This window comes from Natator depressus, chromosome 3 (genome assembly GCF_965152275.1).
Source record: "Natator depressus isolate rNatDep1 chromosome 3, rNatDep2.hap1, whole genome shotgun sequence".
Lineage (NCBI taxonomy): Eukaryota > Metazoa > Chordata > Testudines > Cheloniidae > Natator > Natator depressus.
Window position 1 is genome coordinate 91,999,125 of NC_134236.1, and position 22,558 is coordinate 92,021,682.

The 22,558-nt window shown below is 41.0% G+C and overlaps 1 protein-coding gene across 4 annotated transcripts in view; it reads right to left on the reverse strand.

The window, feature by feature from the left end:
- MCM9 (minichromosome maintenance 9 homologous recombination repair factor) overlaps nucleotides 1-22,558 on the reverse strand; it is a 70,898-nt gene that overhangs the window by 41,500 nt on the left and 6,840 nt on the right. For 2 of the 4 annotated variants that reach the window (XM_074948309.1, XM_074948310.1), the window contains exons 3-7: nucleotides 17,389-17,705; nucleotides 10,662-10,743; nucleotides 8,146-8,346; nucleotides 5,652-5,777; nucleotides 4,265-4,384 (exon numbers count right to left, since the gene is read on the reverse strand). In XM_074948309.1, the coding sequence (XP_074804410.1) occupies nucleotides 4,265-4,384; nucleotides 5,652-5,777; nucleotides 8,146-8,346; nucleotides 10,662-10,743; nucleotides 17,389-17,705 (846 nt within the window). Of the gene's footprint in view, nucleotides 1-2,414; nucleotides 3,730-4,248; nucleotides 4,385-5,651; nucleotides 5,778-8,145; nucleotides 8,347-10,661; nucleotides 10,744-17,388; nucleotides 17,706-22,558 lie in introns of those variants that run through there. The other 2 variants (XM_074948312.1, XM_074948311.1) reach the window with 2 other exon arrangements.

Consider the following 22,558-nt stretch of genomic DNA (forward strand, 5'->3'; position numbering starts at 1 on the left):
GTTGTAGATTTTTCAAAGGTACAACAGACAATTAGGTGCCCCATTCGCACTGTAAGAGTTCAATGCCTAATGGTATTTTTTCCCTTTTCACAAACTAAATAATTGGGTCTACCACCATCACAACTACAATACAGTGGCAACAGAACTATTCCACCAAGCTAATCATCCCAGACTGCAGCATCCAGAGCAGTAGTCCCCAAACTTTCTTGCTACTGCTATTCCCAGAAGACTGTGGCGAGCGCCGAAAAGTGGCAGCGGGAAGAAGCGTCGCCGCTGAAATCTGGCAACGCTTCTCGGCGGCATTTCAGCGGCGGGGTGTCCTGTGGGCACACAAAAATGCCCCGGTGAGCACCATGGTGCCCACGGGCACCCCATTGGGGACCTCTGATCCAGAGGCTAGACCCAAGCACTGAGTGCTCTGAAAAGCTCCTATCCTAATTTGCAGAAAATATCAACTGTATTTAGGAGGAACTCACTGAGGCTGTACACTTGAAGATGGACTGGATGGCATTAATCACCCTGCTGCCCTGACAGAATCTGGCCCCATCACATACTAGTATCCATTGCGAATAGTGGAATACCATTTGCAAAACAAATTCATGTACGGTGAAAGCCAGAGAAGAGAAATTATGTCCACTATTAACAGCTTCTCAAAGTCTCCTTCAGAGAAATAACTTTTCCTTTCTTCCTGAACAATGCAATAGAGTGCCTGATCATCCAGATACAAACACGTGACACAGGTCACCCCTCCAACCTCACGCTTCTAGGCAAAATCATTTAGAACCCAAACTCCAACATCACGTAGCACCTGCCAACATCATGGATTCTTCACAACTGATTTTCAGGCCAAGGCACAGTGCAGAGACAGCCCTAGTGGCACTAAACAATATGGCAATGAATAGAGGCTCTCTCTCTCCATGCTCATACTACCTGACCTCTCTGAAACTTTCATTACAGCTAACCTGATACAGGCAGTCCTCGACTTTACGATGTTTGACTTACGACATTTCTGAATTGACACCCTGATTCGACTTACGACAATTGGTTTAGACTTTATGACGCTTGGTCGCACAATGGAGTGGATTGCAGTTCCAAGTTACGACATTTCGACTTACGACGCAATTTTCAGGAACCAGTTGTGTCGTAAGTCTGAGGACTGCCTGTACATGACAGAGCTTGAGTAGACAATGCAGCACTACAATTTCAGGACCAAAAGAGTGATAAGGGGATGAGCTACTCTTCCCACCACTAGCCCTCATCTGTGGATTCCCAGAGGGATGATTCCCAGTGGTTCCCCTCCCTTCTCAATATCTACACAGGACCTATATCAAAAATAAACTGATGACACCTTGCTGTGCATTTCCTTTTCCAGATGAAGCAAATCCCCATCGCAAGGGTGTCATATCCCTGATAGAGATTCTTGTATGAAGAGGAGTTGTCCTAGCAGACAAGGTAGCATTACCTTGTAGTAAAATGTCCTCTTTCACCTTCCAGTTTGCTAGGAAGCTTTGTCCCTCTCTCCTAGGCAAGGACCTGGTCACAGTGAGCCATACATTTATCATCTCCAAACTGAATTACTGCAACTCATTGGATCTGGGTCTGAAGATGGCAGGAAGGTAGAGGCCCCAAATCATACATAATATGGTTATTCACGCCCCCATTGTGATCCAACCCAGTCCACTTCCATTGATAATCCTGATCTTCAAGGTCATCAATAGATCAAGACCAGCTACATTAGCTACCACATCTGCGTTCATGACCCACTCAAACAACTCTCTTGCATGGGACAACACACTCAAAAACCCCATAAAGCATGAGAGAGTCTGGGGACATATCATTCTGACAAATGGGGCAACAGCTGTTGAACGAGTTTCCAGAAGAAGTCAGACCGATTCAGAGTCTGATCACTTTCAGGACATACTTCAAAACCTCCTCTATGACAATGCTTTTCCGCAATCACCAGATTAAAGGTGGAAGAAGAGACCACAAACAAACAAACAAAATGCATGGATATCCTCCTCTGCCAGAGAGTGGAAAAGAACTGAAGACTGACTGCTCCAGTAGCAAGCTCACCATTTTCTTGGGCAGCTCTTGACTACTACAATAATGGGTGGTAACCATATAGAAAACCCTTAGGTACCCATGTAACTGCCCTGCAATATTTCTCAATCCTACAATGAACAGTCAGCAATTTATATATATTTTATTGAGACTCACATTTTTGATATTGTGACCAACTACTTTTTAATATAGGATTCCTGGATTGGGTCTTTCTACCTTGGAAAAAAACCTGCAAATTAGAAATTATTTCTTCACACAAAACAGGAACTGAATAATACATGTAAAATAATTAACAAGGAAAGCAACCTGATTTAACAACTCTCAAAACATTACCATTCTGAGCATCTATTTGAATTGCTGCATAAAAAATTAGTTCATAAAGTCAATGTTTTAGGGAGAAAAGTATAAACAGTCTAAAAACAATGCACTTAAAAAAAGAAAACACTGTGGCCAAAAAAAGAGTACTCATTCCAAGTCCTCAGCCAGTCAAACTGAACGCTAAAGATCAAGGTCTCAAGCCCATGCTTGACTTCACATCATTGTTAGCCCACTAAATATCTTAATAGATATGCCACCAGAAAAGCATAGGTGGGGCCCCTTCTCCAAGGAGTCACTTAGCAAACATCTATCCGTATTTTGCTTAGCACCTCTTTCTGATTCAGGAAGCACTCTTCCACTACCTTCTCTTTGCCTTTTGGAAAGCATCTGTACTGTTTGTAAATTAACAGAATCCCCATTTTACCCCCATTTCTCTTTAATACCCAGGGTTTACCCAAGGCAAAGAGGGCAAGTTTTTTTGAGGAGACCCATTTTTAAAATACTGGCTGCACATTGCTTAATTATCATATTATATATTATGGTTAAGGAAAGTACCAATTTCAGTTTTATACTCTCTCAGTTTAACAGAACATGTCTCTCAAACATGTCTTTTAGGAACAGCATTTTTAGTGCTTGATCTTATTACAAAGGTGATTTTTTTCCTGACAAGTTCCAGCTATTTGAACATAAAATTTCAAAAGCAAAATGAAGTTTTACCTCATACATTCCATTTGGAAGTTACACTTGGACAGCTCAATAAATGTGGGTTTTTTTAATAAATTGCTTCTAAGATCCAAAGCAAGTCTGAAGGAACTTCATTCAGTAATTCTATTCATTCAGCAGTTAAAAGAGTCTTATTCTCAATTACACTAAAGTGCCTTGACACCACACTGGCAGTGTAAAGCGGTTTTGAAATGAATGTAGAAGTAATTTGCACAGCTAGCCAGATGTAAGCCTCATTATCTCTTATGGTAACAGGCCTTACCATAAGAGTTTAAAGTTGGAAAAGTGATGTACCTGCAGTGGAATTTGGGGGGCATGGGGGTTTCATTTCTTTTTAAAAGCCTCCCTGATGTACTTTACTTTACTCCTGAGGTATATATGGATTCCTGCATATACTGATAGTACAGCACTTTGTTCAAACTGAGTAATTTGCAAGGGTGGAAGAAGGACCTAAGGCTTTGTACTGTCCCTCAGGAAGAGTTCTTAACAACCCCTGGCATTTGATGCCATCTGGGCCATACTAATGGAGAAAAAACTTGCTCTTCAGATGTTTCTTTATGGGCCAGAGTCGAGATAAGGCTTCAGCAGCACAAGGCAGTGCCTCACAGCAGGGAACTGACTCTCAGCCTGCCATCCACCCAAAACATGGAGAGGAAGAGAAAAGAGGAGGAGTCTCAGTTAAGCAGAAAGAGAATGATCCTACTGCATGTAACAGCCACACAGTGTGTACTCATTCTGGAAGAATCGAAAAAGCCAGAAAAAGAACAAATGTAGGCCCGAATAATTTTCTGCAGGGGGGGAAAAAAAAGGCAAAAAGCAACATCCGTAGGATGATCCTTTGGGGGAGGGTCCATGAGGATCCACTGACAGAGATCCTACCACACCATCCCACTGCAGGGGCTGGGGTGAAGCAAGTTTGTACCCACCACAGGAGAAATAGCTACATGGCTGATGTATTCCCAATGATCTATATGGAGCCATCCCAGCCCTCACTTGTGCAGTTCCATGGTAATTTTTTCTAGAGACTATATTAATACAATCAAGAGTAGCTTATATCATTGCTCACACATAAAACCCCTCTCTGCTTAGATGCAGACTCCCAGATAAACTGTAATAAAAATTAAGAGCACACCCTGCTTGGCACACCTGGAACATCAGATACCTGCACTTGTAGATCCAATTCCTGCAGTAAGCACAGATCGTGGTGTAATCTTTACTGCATATTTGAGAAACTGAGATTTCCCTGTGCCAGGATCTCCAACCAACAAAAGATGTGATTCACCTTTGGAAAAAATAAATACACAAAGCTTGAGGTTGCCTGGGTGGCATACTGACTACTACATATATAAGACAGACAAGACATAGAAGTTTTTAACTAAAATAATAATTGTAATTCTTCATATAAAATTTACCTCTTAACATATGATACAATAAATAATTCAGGTGCAATATTGTCATATCTAACATTGCTCAGACAGTGATAAAACTGTATAATTCACAAGTAGTACCTAATTATATTGCAGCATTCAAACTCAATTCTCATCATAAAAGATTCTTTAAAATAATCACATATCCAGCCTTATAGGGTCATCCAGTTACTAGTTTTCATATTTTAATAGACTTGTTTTGCAGACGCCAGCTATGGTAAATTTTTCACTCCCACCTTGAGTAATGAAGGGAATCGGAACCACTGCTTAGTTATGATCCCAATATTTAACTACTTGAATTATTGTACAAATAAGCAATAAAGTCAGCCTTTTTTCTTATTAGATAATAATTGAAGTCGAATAATCATGAATTTTAGTAATTTCCAAATACAAAGCAATTACAAAAGTAAATATTTTGGTTATTAAATACTTCATCAAAAACTTCTAAAATGATTTAATTATCTTATATAAACAATATAAACAAAGTGACTTCACTTTAAGGATATATATGACTTGATTTGGCTGCTGAAGCATTTTTTAAAAACATATATTCCATACTTGTATATACACACATTATTTTAGACTACATAGTCTATGACCTACATACCACCTGGCACATTTGTCATGTAATAACAACAGAAGGAGAATCAGCAGGCAGATAGCTTACAGTATCAGTTCTAAGAGAAACGTGCTGACAATCACAGATGGAAAAATCTGGCATTAGGAATCTTATTTTTTCCCTTCAATGCAGGATAGAGATTCACACGATGGAAATATTAATATTCCACTCTGATGCCAAATACCATTAGGGATGTGCTACTACCAAATCATTTAAAAATGTCATTTATAAAACTACTTTTTATCTGAGCCTCTGTTTTACCTAAAATGATTGCTTTTAATACTTTATTCAATGGGGCATTGAAAACTGGTTTCTATCACTCAAGTTATTTTGGAAAAATGAAATTAAAAAATAAAACTAAAAATAGGAAACCCAAATGCTGATTACACAACATTCTCACCCAGAACGATTATGTTTCTGCAGCTTTATTTGTTCTAATATTCATTTTGAATGTTTGTATGTATGGTGGGAAGAAATGTACTATTAGAAACAAGAATACTAACCTCTCACTCGAGTTCCTGCAGCATCAGCCCTTTGGACACCCCCAGCAAGCACCATGGCTACAGCCAACTTCACCAGATATAATCCAAAAACCTGGGGACACAAGCTAGCCAAAATTTCATTCCTCCCTAGAAAAGAAGTGAAAAAAGGCATTCAGCACTGTTTTAAAGTCAAATCTGATGCAAATTAACACACTCTCCTCAGGCAAACCCCCAAAGCAGCTGTTAGACCCAAACATCTTTCACTTTGAAGACTAAATGCCATCAGACCAGATCCTCAGTTGATGTAAATCAATATAAGGACTTTGCTATGCCAGTTTAAGGTGGAAGGCACTTGGATGCTGGGCACCAGTACAAAGTCCTAAAACTGAATACTTTAGTTCACAGATGAAACCACAGAAGACAAGTTCTTATAGCCCCTCAGTTTATCCTCTTGAATGCTAGTACATTGTGTGCATACAGGAACCAGAGAGTCAGATACACAGCTGGTGTAATTTGGCATAGCTCCACTGATTTAAAAAAAATGTTTAATGCCAAGATATACTGTACTGTACATAACGCAGAAAATTGGCTCATCTCTCTCTATTTTTATTTTACTGAATCTCCCTATCTCCTCACCCTTTTCTATGTAGTCTTTCCCTCACTGTCCATATACTCTCTCAAGCACTGAAATGTTCTAATCTTTTCAGCTGATTTTGCTGGCAGTGAACAGATGTAATAGAATTAATTCTGCCCTCTGAAGCACTGACATTAGCAGCACATCAGAGATCAAGATTCTGGGGCGATACACTACCCTTCACTGTTAGCACACAGAGCTGAGCAACCAACCTTAAAGAAAAGGAAGTGCTGTGAATCCCTAAAATCGATGTTTTATACTTGGAGGCAGGGCCGGCTCCAGGCACCAGTGTTCCAAGCAGGTGCTTGGGCGGCAGTTAGAAAGGGGCGGCAGTGTTTCCGCCGCGGCGGCAATTTGGCGGCAGCTTCTCTGTTCCGCTGGCCGCGGCCGCAAATCGGCGGCAGCTTCTCTCTTTTGCTGTCTGCAGCGGCAATTTACTTCACTGCTTGGGGCGGCAAAAACTGTAGAGCCGGCCCTGCTTGGAAGTAAGTGTGTGAAGACACGGTGTGTTAGATTAATGGATTTACCATTACAAAGGTAGAAGGTAAGGATACTAAGGGTGGGGCCCACTTTGGGTAAGATGTGATGTGCTATACCTATGGGCTGTGCAGCATGGTTAAGATGCAGGGCATAATTCACCACTGCATTACTCTAGTTTTATGCCAGCATGACCCCAATGAAGACAACGGGAGGGACCACAATGTAAATCCAGAATGACACAATGGCAAACCAGGCTCTCTGTGTAAACGAAGCACATATAAAACTTCTGGTAGCCGGTTAGAGTTTATACAACACAGATCATCAGTTAACCATAGCTGCTCAAATTTAAAACAAAAACAACCCACCAAAACCCACTCCACAATACAAGGGAGAAAAAACAACATTTTATGAAAGTGTTTGCATTCCTGTGAGGTAATGTGTATGTGGCCATGAAGAAGACAGCACATAATTGCCTAATGTATTTGCAACCTGGTGTGCTTATTTATCTGACTATGAAGTCTTCCCTCAAAGACTAGTTATATCTTGCTTCTTTTATGAAGATGCCAGCAGGACAGACCTTGTATGAAGAACTGTAGTTTAAGAATTAAAGGTGTTTTTAATATGTAAAACTGTTATAGAAACAGATTGGTTTTAATATTACTCAGGTGTGTGACTTGTTATAAATACATAAATAAATCCCAATTCAATTCACAGAAGTATGGGATACAGAGACACAGAACCATATTTTTAAGCTATTAACATAGTCAACAGAGCAATGCTGACTAAACCAGATCTGACCCAAACGATCGCTTCACAGTGCTGTGACTGACCTATTGTGTTTTTTTTCTTGTTGCACATAACAGCATTGTGTTTTTTCTAATATTCTTACCATTTCTGACTCAAGCTCACTCCCTGTTAAGTGCTACATAAAACACTGCAGCAACTACAATGGCATAAGGCTCAAAAGAAAAATCACAGAAATACAGTTTTGGTGTGGATTAAGTGTGTCCTATTTTTAAATTCATTTCAAGTAAGAATTTTATATTCCTTTGTTGGAAATTTTGGGTAGCAAGAAATTATTCCTTAAACTGCCATGACAAGACAAACAAGCACACAAACACATGCTCTACACAGTTTTAAAACGAAGTTCTTGGAGGTTTGTCTTGTTTGCCTGAGACAAGCTCTGACAGACTGAGACATGGTCTGAGCAGCAGGAGAGCTGAGTGCACAACACACCTGAAGTGAATGGGATCTGAAGGTGCACTACAACTGGGCCAATAGCTTCCAAGGAGGAGTGTGGGATAAGGGAATGAAATAAAAACTTTGTCAATAATATAATTTTCAGTGTTGTCTCCAGCAAAAATCCAAGCACAGTTCCTGTTTTCACTTTCATCTACAAACCTGCTAAGGGATCACGCTTATGTTTTTCCCAGAAGTCTTCAAATTCCTTCTGAACCTCCTCATCAACTATAACCCCTGTCAGTTGTTCATTGTTCACTTGAATGTAATTGGCTTTCAAAACAATCTCTACGTCACAGCGCACATCCTGGTGGAAGGGTTTCCATCTCTGCATTACCACGCCATACACCGTGATGTCATCACCTGCGAGTAAAGACAAAATTAGCCACAATAACATCCTGCTCAGTATATGCAGATACATAAATTAACAGATAAATTAAACATAATAGGACAGTTTAGGCCTTTGTAGAGCAGATATTGCTAGAAAAAAGAATTTACTCTAATTACTGTATCTCTAAAATAGGCGACATCATGTAGTCTTTTTTGTGTCTATGAATAAAAACTGGGACTAATATTTTGTAATCATTTTTTAAAAAATTGTGAATCTAAAACAAACAAAAGAAATGAATATAACCTGTCTTAAGGATTATAAAGAAAAACTATCAGGTTCAAAAACTTACTTTAAAAATTCCTTACCTATTTAATAAGCAACAGTGACATCTAAAAAGTATATTATTTACTTCTACTATTAATGCTCTTTATTTACTTGTTTCATCTCTTTTGCTTCAGTCAATAAAAATAAGACTATTTAGTCTAAGGTTTGTTTATAGTCCATTTCACTTTCAGGTTTCATGCATTCATAAAAACGCTGCAATATTTCATAGAAACTTTTCACAGGGCCTTATTAAACCTAAAACTGGACCAAATTTCATCCGATAGTTTTACTAAATAATTCCATCTCTGTTTTTTTGTATTCTTGTCATGCCTTTTGATTTGCGGATATAATTAGTCAAAAACCTCTATTGCTGTAAATACTAAAACTTCCACTTGCTCTTTTGTTTTGATACAGACATCTAAATCACAAGTGGAACTCTGTGCATTATGCTATTCGTTTAATTCAGAAGTTGCCATAGCTCTATACAACCACTTTGCTGTTTCCGCAGGTTGAATGTATTGGACACATCAGGGGCTCCTTGCATCCATCCGTTCCCCCACACAAGCTCCAGGTGTGCACCCTCCCCCATCCCTCTCTATTTCAGGGACTTCCTCCAACCCCCTACTCCAGTGGTTCCCAGACTTCTTCCGCCGCTTGTGCAGGGAAAGCCCCTGGTGGGCCAGGCCGGTTTGTTTACCTGCTGCGTCCGCAGGTTTGGCCGATCTCGGCTCCCAGTGGCCGCGGTTCACTGCTCCAGGCCAATGGGAACTGCTGGAAGCGGCGGCCAGTACGTCCCTTGGCCCGTGCCGCTTCCCGCAGCCCTCATTGGCCTGGAGCAGCAAACCGCGGCCAGTGGGAGCCGCGATCAGCCAAGTCTGCAGACGCGGCAGGTAAACAAACCGGCCCGGCCCGCCAGGGGCTTTCCTTGCACAAGAGGCGGAACAAGTTTAGGAACCACTGCCCTACTCCGTGCCAGCAGCAATGTGTGTGCATTCCTCCCTCCCATAACATTGTCCTCCATTCTCTCCCCCATGCCACATTGTGTGCCTCCCCCATCTTTACCTCCCCTCCATACCAAGGTCCTCCATTCTTCCACCCGCCATAGCTTCTGTGTGCCTCCCATTTCCTATCCACCACATGCCAAGGGACTCGTGTGTTCCCCATGTCCCTCTCCCAGCATACCACTGTCCCCTATTCCCTATATCCCAAGGAGTCTGTGTTTTGTCCTCATTCCAGGGTCCCCCATCCCCCACACCAGGGGCTCTGTGCGCCCTCCTTTCCCCCACTTCATTCTTATTTGCTGATATATTGGATCAGTCTCAGCCAATTACATAGAAGCTGCTATATTGGATTATACCATCTAGCTTTTGTTTCCTTTCTACAACAGCGGCCAGTGCCACTTTGGTAAACCTTGACCTCTGTATCATTTTGAGAGTGGGTGATCAGTAGTGAACACAGTATTGTTGGGGAAGGGGTACTATCCATTTATACAATGGACTTATAACATTCTGAATATTATTTTCTATCCCATTCTTTGTACATCCTAATGGTCTGTTTGCTTTTTTGATGGTCACTGCACACTAAGCTGACATTTTTACCTGCAACCTTTCTTTGACGGGAAGCTATGATACATGGTTTCCCAAACCACCAAAGGGACACTAAACTGTTAGTACTGTCACCAGTTTAGTAAAGGAGATTCAGTATCCTGACATTTACAGGTCTCAAAATAACTTCTGGAGCCCATGAAATATTGCATAGCAATGTTTTTCTGTCAAAATGTTATGATGTCACACAAGGGGATGGTCTTTTCTGCAACAGAATTAATTTGCCATGTTAACACACTGACTTAGCACAACAACAAAGTGATACATGAGTGTTTCCCACCAGACAAGCCCTAAAAACTGACACCCTTATTGGAGATGCCTTCTTTCAAATGAAATATAAACTTGAAAACACCCGAGGTACAAATGTGTGTAATTGAAACTACATATAACTTTACATGGGAACACTCCATTGTCCTCACCTGACTTGCAACTGTCCACTAAGTCATCTTCCAGGACAACCACCATAGAACGAGGGATGCTTCCGACAGATAGCCTTTGAATCTAGTAGACAGCAAGAAAAAGTGTATGCATTTATTACAGGCAGGTGCCATCAAACCACCACATGCTGTTGCTTTGGTTTACAAACTGGCCAAACCATGCCAGCCTGGTTTGCAACAGAACCATTATTCTGCACACCAAAGACTTTATTTTTCATTCCCTGCAAAGGAGTATCTCCTTAGTTTCTCTCACAGAACTCATACAATGAGCATGCAGCTGCTCTCATTAAGTTAGGGGAATCTTGCCACTGACATCAATGGAAACAGAACTGGACCTTAAATTATCTCTAGGGGCCGTATTCTGGGAGGTGCTGAACAACTTCAATGTCTTGCTGGATAAAGCTTTACAAAAATAAGAACAGGAGTACTTGTGGCACCTTAGAGACTAACAAATTTATTTGAGCATAAGCTTTCGTGGGCTACAGCCCACTTCATCAGATGCATAGAATGGAACATGTAGTAAGAAGATATATATAGGTGGCAATTTTGCAACAGAAAAGCTTCAAAAACAGACTCCAACAAGAAACTGCTGAACCGGAATTAATTTGCAAACTAGATACCATTAACTTGGGCTTGAATGGAGACTGGGGGTGGCTGGTCATTACACAACTTGAATCTATTTCCCCATGTTAAGTATCCTCACACCTTCTTGTTAACTGTCTGAAATGGGCCATCTTGATTATCACTACAAAAGTTTTTTTTCTCCTGCTGGTAATAGCTCATCTTAATTAATTAGCCTCTTAGAGTTGGTGTGGCAACTTTCACCTTTTCATGTTCTCTGTATGTGTATGTATATCTTCTTATTATATGTTCCATTCTATGCATCTGATGAAGTGGGCTGTAGCCCATGAAAGCTTATGCTCTAATAAATTTGTTAGTCTCTAAGGTTCCACAATTACTCCTGTACTTTTTGCGGATATAGACTAACACGGCTGTTACTCTGAAACCTACAAAAATAAGGTAATTGTAAAAAAATGAACTTTTTTTTACATTAATTGAGAATTACTTTAGGCATGATTTCAATAAACAAAGTTTACTGTAGGCACTGATGCCTGCTTAAAAATTAAACAGTTCCTCTTTACTGTATATATTGGAAGATGCCACTTCCCTAAAGGTATTTAATCAAGATTTGACAGGGACGGAAAGAAGTTTACACTTAAATCCCAAAGACTAAACCAACAGCAGGTGAAAAGCAAATCAAACACAACCAGGAGAATACATATTGACAAGTACATCAGTAATTGTTGTATTTTTTTTCCTCCAAGGCAAAATCTATGCAATCTTGTCACAGGCGATTTCCATATAAAGCACTTCTTTTCTAGTTACTCACAAAGCCCTGCTGTAATTGTTAAATTGTACTCTGCGGACAGAATAGTAATCTGAAGTACCTACTTCTTTTGTAGCAAATGCTCATCCATATTACAATTTTAGGTTAATTCATTCTCCAGCGCCTAGAAATTGTTTCTGCATTTTTGTCTATTACTTTATTTCTACAGGCAACTCGCATCTCTGTGGGTACTGGTGGCAGACACATTTGTTACTGGCAGCACTAAACAGGACAGATCGTATATACAGAGTCAATTTAATCCCTGATGTCACTCCATTAATATTAATAGGTTCATACTACTGATGAAACTGTCTCACAGTGCAGATATTTGCGACACAGTAAAAGAAAAAATTAAAGTTCTAATAAAAACTAAAAATCTGGAATAAGCAGAAAGAGAATATGCAACATAGGGAACATGCTATCAGAAATATTTTAACTTCTTCAGTCATTGCTTATCCTTAATTTGTTAAAATATTTTTCATTTCTCACTCTACACAGTCCTATTTTTGTATATATGATGTATACGTACACACATCTCAGAGCTCTCTTAAATTGGACATCAAATCATCCCAATTAAGAGAAGAGGCCACTTAAAAGAAGTCTGAATAAGTTACTGTACTCAACAAAAATACAATAATAGAAATATTAACTAAAATTTCTCTTTTTTTCAAATTTTGTAGAACTTAGAATTTTTCACCTATTTTTCACTTGGTTAAGCATCTATTAACCACTTGGCACTGACCAAGTATGTCCCCATTATACTGAGTTTTTGTTATAACTTCCCCAGTTATGCAACAATCATAGGCACTCCCTCCGGGCTGACTATCATACAAATGACTGCATGTTGCCTTGGGCAGCAAAATGTTCAGTGACCATTTTTGTAGGTGGCTGCAGACTGGCAGTGGTAGAGATCTGCAGATTTGCTCTTGCAGCAGCAGCAGCACCCATAGAGACGGCATTTGCCATAACTGGGCTAAATTGGTTCCATGGGAGCCATCTCAAGTATCATGATCACATATAAAACAAATGTACAGTTGGTTTAGAGTTTATCTACACAGGAAGATTAATCCAGTATAGGATAGCGTAGGAATTTAAAGTAGATTAACTATTTCTGATTAACTCCATGTGAATTAAGCGAATTTGGAATAAGGTACTCTCATTCAGAATAAGAGGGTACACATACTGAGTTAATTAAGAAGAGTTAATCGGGTTTAACAATTCTGAAATAACTCCTTGTGTCGCAAAGCCCTTAGATAGACAACATATATTTAGTATTGTATTATGCAGCAACGTATTGTGGAAGGCGAAAGGCATAATGGGGCACTACAGAAGTCATGGTTATCCACTGCAGCTAAAGACGCCTCCAGCTGTAACAGTCTTTGTGCCACTGAGCCAAGCTTCAGCAGCCAAGAGAATGGGACTGTCCCAGTGCAACGACTCTCCCATTTTAATCAACTTCACACACATGTCATTCGTGGACATCTCTCTTCAAAAGTCCTGTGGTGATGGGGGAGTGGCAAAGTGACAGGTGAAGATGATTACTGGTAGTCGTAGCCACAAGCCTGCATGCAGGTGGCCTGGGACATTGGTCGCCCATCCCTGATCCAAAGGCAGCAGGGGAGCTCGGCAACACCCCTGGTGACAGAGCAGCCCTTTTTAGGATTGCACTGCTCTCCCTTTCTAAGTGAAATGACTAGAAAAGGTGCCTCAAACACTGCCTGCCCAAATTAAATCCGGCCATCTTACCGTGGCTGGTGGATCATCCCCAATGCAGTCGAAAGCCAAAGATAACCAAAAAAGCACTACAGATAGTCCTGATGTTCCAAGCAGCAATGATAGACAAAGACGATACCTCTCAATTTGAAAGAACAGTTCTCCTTTCCAAAGAGATAGCCCAGTATGACATTGACATTGCAGCACTCAGTGAAACTAGATTGGCAGGCGAGGGCATTATTACAGAACCGGCTGGGGGTTACATCTTCTTTTGGAAGGGAAAATAACCAGACAAAGACAGAATCCATGGAGTGGGAATTGCCATTAAGACCAAACTATTGCAATGTCTCGAAGACCTTCAAATAGGCACTAACCAAAGACTCATGAAACTCCAGTTACCACTAAATAAGTCATGATTTGCTACCATCATCAGTGCATATGCAACCACCTTAACACGCCCTGATGATGCTAAGGAACAGTTCTATTCTGATCTCGACTCTCTCATCAATACCATAAAGTAACAAACTAATCATCCCACGAGATTTTAATGAAAGAATAGCTAAAGATAACAACAACTGTCAAGGTGTCACTAGGAAAAACAGCACTGGAAAAATGAACGAAAATGGTCTCCTACTCCTAAGCAAGTGTACAGAGGATAGCCTGACAATTACAAATACCATATTCAGACAGCAAGACAAATATAAAACTACATGGATCCATCCCAGATCCAAACAATGGCATCTAATAGATTCCATCATTGTCCGACAATGTGACATAAGGGGTGTTAGGATATTGTTAAACTAAATTATACATCCTATCAAGACAAACTACAAAGTGCACTAGAAACCAACCTTGGTGATAACCCTGTCTCATAGGAGGAATTTAGAGCGACAATAGAAAGCCTGCAACTGACGTCCCTGGATGGAAGAAAAGGGCTCACCAGGACTGGTTTGATGAAAATGATGAGGAAATCACAATACTCTTGAAAGAAAAAAATGAGGCTTTCCAAATCTGGCAAAATGATATTCAGTCCTCCTCAAAGAGAGAGAGATTTAAACACCTGCAAAACAAGGCACAAAGACAACTATGCTTGATACAAGATAAATGGTGGGAGAAGCTAGCAGAAGACACTCAAATATATGCAGAAACAAATGAAACAAAGAAGTTCTTTGATTCCTTGAAGCTAGTTTATGGACGTTCAAAGGTGGGCACAGGTTGTCTCATGATGGCTGATGGCAGGACAGTCATCAAAGACAAACATGGCATGGAACAGAGATGGGCTGAACATTTCAGCCAGTTACTGAACACACCATCCTCAGCTGAAACAAGTGCTATTAATCTAATACTTCAAAAGCCTATTCAGCACCACCTTGATTTACCACCCTCACTTGAAAAAACAGAAAAGACAATCAGTTTGATGAGCTCAGGAAAGTCCTCGGGGCAGAGATGGAATACCGGCAGAAATATATAAATCTGCGGGTCCAAAACTGGTAACAACGCTCCAGAAGATCCTTACTGATATCTGGGACAGTGAAGAAATGCCACAAGACTTCAAAGATGCCACAATTATTCCTTTATTTAAAAATAAAGGCAGCAAAGTGGTCTGTGATAACTACCGTGGGATAGCTCCCCTATCTGTCGCTGGAAAAATCTTTGCTCATGTCCTCCTGAACTGACTGATTTCATCTGTCTCAGAAGCCAATCTACCTGAGACTCAGTGCAGATTCAAACCTAGTCGTAGCACCATAGACGTGATTTTCAGTATTAGGCAAATACAAGAAAAATGTATTGAACAAAACATGAATCTGGTCAGTGCTTTCATCGATCTGACAAAAGCATTTGATACAGTCAATTGAGAAGGATTATGGATGATCCTCAGCAAACTTGGTTGCCCACCAAACTGGTAAAGATCACTCGTTTATTTCATGAGGCGATACAAGGTCAGGTACTTTTTAACGGAGATCTTACTGACTCCTTTCCCATTTCATATGGAGTCAAACAAGGTCCTTGCCCCTGTACTGTTCAACCTCTTCTTCCCTCGAGTTCTCAACCATGCTACGGATGGGCTCAACAGAGGCATATACATCAGATACAGACACAACGGCTCAGTCTTCAATCTTACAAGGCTTAAAGCAAAAACAAAAGTAACAGAACTACTAATAAGAGAAGCACTCTTTGCAGATGATTGTGCCCTTCTAGCGCACACAGAGGGAGATCTCCAATGTATCGTAGATTGCTTTGCTGAAGCATCAAAATTGTTTGGCCTCACAATCAGCCTGAAGAAAACTGGTGTTGCACCAATCATCTTCACCGCTCTGTGCCATATCCCCTAGCATATCCATTAGTGGAATCCAACTAAAGCAAGTTGGCAGTTTTACTTATCTCGGCAGCAACATCTCCAGTGATTGATCTCTTGACAAAGATCACGAACAGGATTACAGAAAGCTTCTCAGTCCTTAGGAAAGTTACATAACAAAGTCCTGAAATCCCACAACATAACGCTCTCAACAAAAATAAAACTTTATATTTCTTTTGTGCTCACATCTCTCCTCTACGGCTGTGAGACCTGGACAGCATACAAATGGCATATCAAACAGCTGGAGGCTTTCCATATGCGATCTCTGCGCACCATTATGGGGATCCATTGGCAGGACAAAATTACCAACCTGGAGGTTCTCCAAAAGTCAAATGCCATAAGCATCGAGGCCATGCTGATAAAAGCCCAACTACGCTGGGTTAGACACATCATTAGGATGCCTGAATATCGGCTCCCCAGAAAAGTTTTCTATGGAGAATCAGTACAAGGACACCGGAATCAAGGCTGCCCCAGAAAGCGCTACAAGGACAGCACCAAGAACAGCACACGCTCCGGTGCAATAAAACCAGATTATCTGGAGAAGGCTGCATTAAATAGATCAGCCTGGCAACACACAGCATTCAGAGCTTTTCAAGTCTTTGAAGAGGACAGAAATAACCGATTGTTAGCTGCAAGGGAAAAGCGCCATATTACTGCTATAGCTACCCAGACACTCACCAATGACTTTGTCTGCCCGATCTGCTCATGAGCATGCGCGTCACGCTTTGGACTTCAGAGTCACTCCAGAATCCACAACGAGAGAGCATGAAAACGTCACCGTCGAACCGATGGACTACACACACTTAATACTTAATTTATGAACACCCTAATTTAATCCATGCATTGGCTGTAAGTATTTCTTATGATGCATAAAAATGACTTCAAATAACAGTCATATAGCAAATGGAATAAACTTGCATGGGTGTTTCTGTGGATATTCATTTTTCTAGCTCTTTAGCTTGAACTTTTGGAATTACAGGATAAAGGTGTCTGGTAGCTTTCCTCTCACCCGGGCAATTGTTCTAAATAACAGTAAAGGGTTTATACAGCTTTTCCACTTACAGTAGCATGTTAACAAATCTTTTATTAGTTACAAGGGAACAATTCATCACTGGCATAAGCAGGTATAGCTCTATTAGGGTTACACTTGCTTACACTAGCAACAAAGGCCGTAGTACTTTTACTAGCATAATTTATTTTTCCACATGATTCATTTATTTTATTCCTCCTCTTCCCTCTATTTTTTTGTTTACCTGTTCCTGAATTTTGATTTCTTGATAGTCTCTGCAGCTGGTGGGAACAGAGGATGTTCCTGAGAGACAAGTGAATTTAGATGAATTGCAGCCTTCTCCATTAGGGCAAGTTGATGGACGGAAGAAAGCATAGTACTGCTCAAAATCTGCTTTGACCACAAAAACGTGCTTGCACTTGTTACACATGTAATCCCGTTCAAACTCCAGGACTTTCACTAGACTGGTACGAATAACAGTTCCAGTAATGGACAAAAAGTGACCCACATCTCTGGTTTTAGGGATACGTTCTCTGGTTAGCTCAGGGCAAACAGGCAAACCTGTTAAATAAAAATACAGACATTATTAAGACCACAAGTCTAAGTTTATAAACATGAAATATATCTCCACTAGCAGTGTATGGTACAAAGATGTTTTCTCAACTGGAAAAGGAGAGAAAGACAGATATGAATAGCATCCCTGGACATTTCATTAATCTGACATACTAGTCACAAATATCAAAACACATAAGAGAATTAACACGGAGAGAAAATATAACAGCATTACAATCATATTCTGACCAAAAGCTAAGCAGTAATTTATTGTGACTGATTTGAGGGTTTTTTCTTTCTCCTGTTCATGGATTTTTCTCAAATGAATTTATTAACTGAAATTATTTGATGACCTTTCAGTGAGTTTCATTTACTCTATGACTTTCATTTATCACCTTCTATGACTTCCTATTTGAAATATCAAATTTGCTGCTTATCTGTGATCAGCCATATAAATCATATGGTATTGTTTTCCTGGTTAAACCAGCATAACTCATAATCTGGTGTGAATCCTCAAGATAAGCAAATTTAAAATTCACATCCTGAGCATCGGACCTTAAAATTCTCTTTCCTCTAGGATCAATACTAGTAAAACTCACTTTCAGGAAAGCTGACAGAAAACGAATACAAAGGAGTTATGAACACACCTGAAGCATGTTCACTTATAAATTCAAATGAAGAGTCATAGTACATTTTTTGCAGTATTTGCCCTGCTCTAGTTCTACCCTAAGAGCCAACGCTGAGCCCTCCATTCAATTGGCCATAAGGCATTCAGAATCATGCAGGACAAAATCCTTAGCTAGGAAGATTAATGCACCTCAACAGCCTACAACTCCTTTACAAAAATAAATGCACTTTATAATACTTGATATGTGATAACACTAACAGCTGCCTCCCAGGTGGTTACTATTTTCTTTAATATTACACAGTAAAGTGAGTAATTACTGTGTAACTGTGACAGAATTTCCCCTTCCCGCTTCTTTGGAACACTGGAGAGCAATGTATTTCCTTATAATTTTGCCTTTGGCATAATTTTTTCCAGTAACGGGCATGAATTCTATGACCTTCATAAAGCATAGCACATCTGTCACCAGGGAGAAAGCTGTAGCACTTCAGCTGGATACTGTACATCTTTGTGGCATGACTGTCTGAGTGAGCATCAGCGGGGCAGAGAGAGAGAGAGACTAGATTTGGAAGGAAATTAATGTATTTTGAGCAATACAGAAACTCCAATCCATTCATTTTACTTTGTTTCCCAAACTCTTTGCCCGAGGTATACATGTGTCCTTGAGTAGGTTTTAGTACGTTAGTAATAACATTATAGGTTCAACTTTACATATATGCTTTGCTACTGAGCACATACTGGTGTTTAGGCTAATGGTAATTAAGCAAAAACTCCCTCATCCATGAACAGATTTGCAGTGAAAGGAAATCTTATGCATTCATATTTGCAAAATGCAAAACTTCAGATAGACAAGTTTATCTTTTAATTCCCCCTAAAGCAGAGGGGATCTGTGCAGCTGAGTGCAGCTTCTCTCATCCCACCTGACCCAAACCAGTGCATATGTCAAGGTGCTCTCACCCCCTCCTCCACCCAAGGGAGAAAGAGGCTTTCACCCAGTTTTGGATTCCTAGACATCCCTTTTCTGTTCAAGAACATTTATTTCTTTGGTTAAATGAGAAACTATATTCTCCACTGTGGTCCGGGCTGTAACCCCTGCCCCTTCCATAGCGGGAGGAAGGCAGTGCCCTACTGACCCACTTTGGAAGAATGAAGAGAAACCCCACAAATCAAAACGTTTCTAGTCCCTTATGCCCATTTAATGGAAGATAGCATCCTTAGGAAATTAGGCTGAAAGAATCTTTAATCCATGTAGCCCATCGTTTTTATTCCTAGAGCAATAATCAGCCTTTCTGTAGGTATGGTCTATCCAAAAATTATTTGACTCCTATAGCATCCACTACTTCTTTGGTAGCGTAATCTATAATCCCATAGCACTACGAGTGAAAAAAGATGGTCATTATAAAGAAAGGAGGTGTGCAAATGCAATCAGAAAATTGGTTTAGAAAAAGGAAGCTACATCACATTTCATGACTTTGAACTGGTAAGAAAGAGGCCATGCATCCCTTTTATATCACAAAATTAATAGTCGCATAAAGTCTGCATAAATTGTAAAATGGGTGGCAAATTGTTTTATTTTTTGCTAGGATTATGAAAGACAGAATCACAATTCAGATTACATTCCTGAATGCACGTGTGTATAATGATGATAACTTTTTGAAACAAGGTTTAGTGGGGTGAAACACCAGATACTGTATATTGTATAACTGATTCTTCTAACTTGACACTACTGAAAGATTAAGTAAACATATACCATCAAAATCCAGGGACATAGGTTTATATAACAACATATTAATTAATAAACTTTAACTCTGTCTGATACTACTAACAGCCGATAAATGCTTCAGCAAACTTTTATTAAGAAATAAACCAACATTCAAAATCTTATATTAAGAAATTGATGGATTTTAGTACAGTATATAGTTATATCAGAGTGATATCTTCTTGGAAACTATCATAAGCACCTCAGGCCTGACATCACTCTGTGTAATGGGAAACTGAAACCCTTAGCTCAAAGGCCAGGAGTTCTTGAGGCAGAACACTAATATTTTAGTAACTTTTGGAAAAGCTGCAATCACGCTTGGCCAACATAGAAAACCACTAACTCCTGGCTTCTAGGAGTAACCAACTTCAAGTAATCATGCATGGCATTGCTTTCAATATCAACACCTTGACAACAAATTTAGTGTCAATAGAAAGGACAGTACATTGTGACAAAAAGGATGAAATGTTCTTTTATTACTGATAATTTCTTCCAACAATGTATTCTGCCTTTAAAGTGAGCAGTTTAGATAAGATCCCATCTGCACTACAAAAATCAATAGTGTCAGACGAGTTACAATGCAGATAAACTATCCCCAAATTGATTAAAATATAACTCTGTCTTGTAGCCCCAACCATCTTTTAACCATGTACCTGAATTGTACTAAAGCACCTGCAATAGCCATGCTGCTGAAGGGCTAGAGAGGAATGAAGTAGTAGTATCAACTAACTGCTCTCTCCTGTACACCCTGCTACTTTCATAAAGGGTTGAGGTGCAAACAATGCTTCCCGACACCAATGAAAGAATGCATCTGAAACTGGGTGCATAATGGGCCCAGAGCCACTGCAGTTCTATCAGCAGGCATCTGCCTTCCTCAGCTCTCTGGATCTTCATAAGTGCCTGATCCTGAACGTAAATTTTAACACTACCGTGGAAGCACAGGACCACCTCGGGACAGAGAAGTGCTAGGCCACCTTGGACGTTCTCAGAGAGATTGTCAACCATCACTCCCTGGTTAGGCTACCACCCGGACAACTCCACCACCTTCACTTACGTATGGGTGGAGGACATTCAATTGTGCCACTCCCAGTTGGACTGCATTTACATTTCCTGATTTCACATCTTGCTGGGCCCATACCTCCAGCATCAGGCTGGACCCATTCTTGGACCACCATCTGGCGGACATAATGGCGTCGCTAACACCTGAGCAGCTGGAGCCAGCCTACTGGCATTGCAATTAACAGTCTGTTGGAGAATGTGGGCTTTGCAGCATCCTTCCAGGAGTTCTGGCTGGCCTGGAGGAGCCAGAGGCATGCCTTTCCCTCAGCACAGAAATGCTGGGATGTGGGGAAGGTATGTGACCAGCTCTTCTGCCATGACTACACCCGAGGGGCCAGCCGGCGCTGGGATGTGGCATTAGAACAGTTGGAGCAGGAGGTTTTGGAACTGAAGAGGCACCTGGCCTCTCGCCCCAGGAATCCATCCCTCTGCAAAGTGTGTCAGGAAAAATGTGATGAGCTCAGGGCCCTGGGTGCCTCCGTTTGATCCCGCATCAAGTATCTTCAGGAAATGGATTGCGACTCCTGCTTCTTCTATACCCTGGAGAAAAAGAGGGGAGCCAAAAAGCATTCCACGAGCCTCCTGGTGGACGATGGCACACCTCTCACAGAGTCTCATAGGGTCGATTGAGATGCGGGGAAGGGCCAAGGCCTTTTATGTCAGCCTTTTCTCCCTGGATCCAATAGATGCTGATGCCTCTGGGATGAACTCTCTACAGTCAGTGCAGGGGACCAGGTTTGGTTAGAGTAACCTCTCACTCTGGTCGAGTTCTTGGAGGCCCTCTGTCTGATCCCCACCAACAAATCTCCAGGGACTGACGGGCTGACTCTGGAGTTCTACCACACATTCTGGGAAGTGATCAGCCCAGACCTCGCAACTATCTGGGCTGAGTCCTTGGGGAGTGGGGTTCTCTCCCTATAGTGTAGGCAGGCCATGGTCACCCTGTTGCCTAAACAGAGGGACCTCCACGACCTCAGGAATTGGCTCCCAGTTTTGCTCCTCAGCACAGACAACAAAGTCATAGTGAAAGCCATCTCACTGCAGCTGGGGTCTATGCTAGCAGGAATGAACCACCCTGACCAGACCTAGACCATCCCCGGCTGGATTATTTTTGACAAACTATCTGGTCTGGGACCTACTCCAGCTAGCACTCAGGGATGGTCTGTCACTCACCCTCCTGTCCCTGGACCAGAGAAGGCGTTTGACAGGATGGATCACAGATATCTCACAGGTACTCTGCTGGTGTTTGGCTTCAGACCCCACTTCATGGGGTTTCTACAGGTGCTGTAGGCCTCTGTGGAGTGTCTGGTCAAGCTCAACTGGGGCTTCACTGAACCGGTCACCTTTGGTTGCGGGGTGCATCAGGGCTGCTCACTGTCTGAGCAGGTCTATACCATCACTATTGAGCCCTTCCTCTGC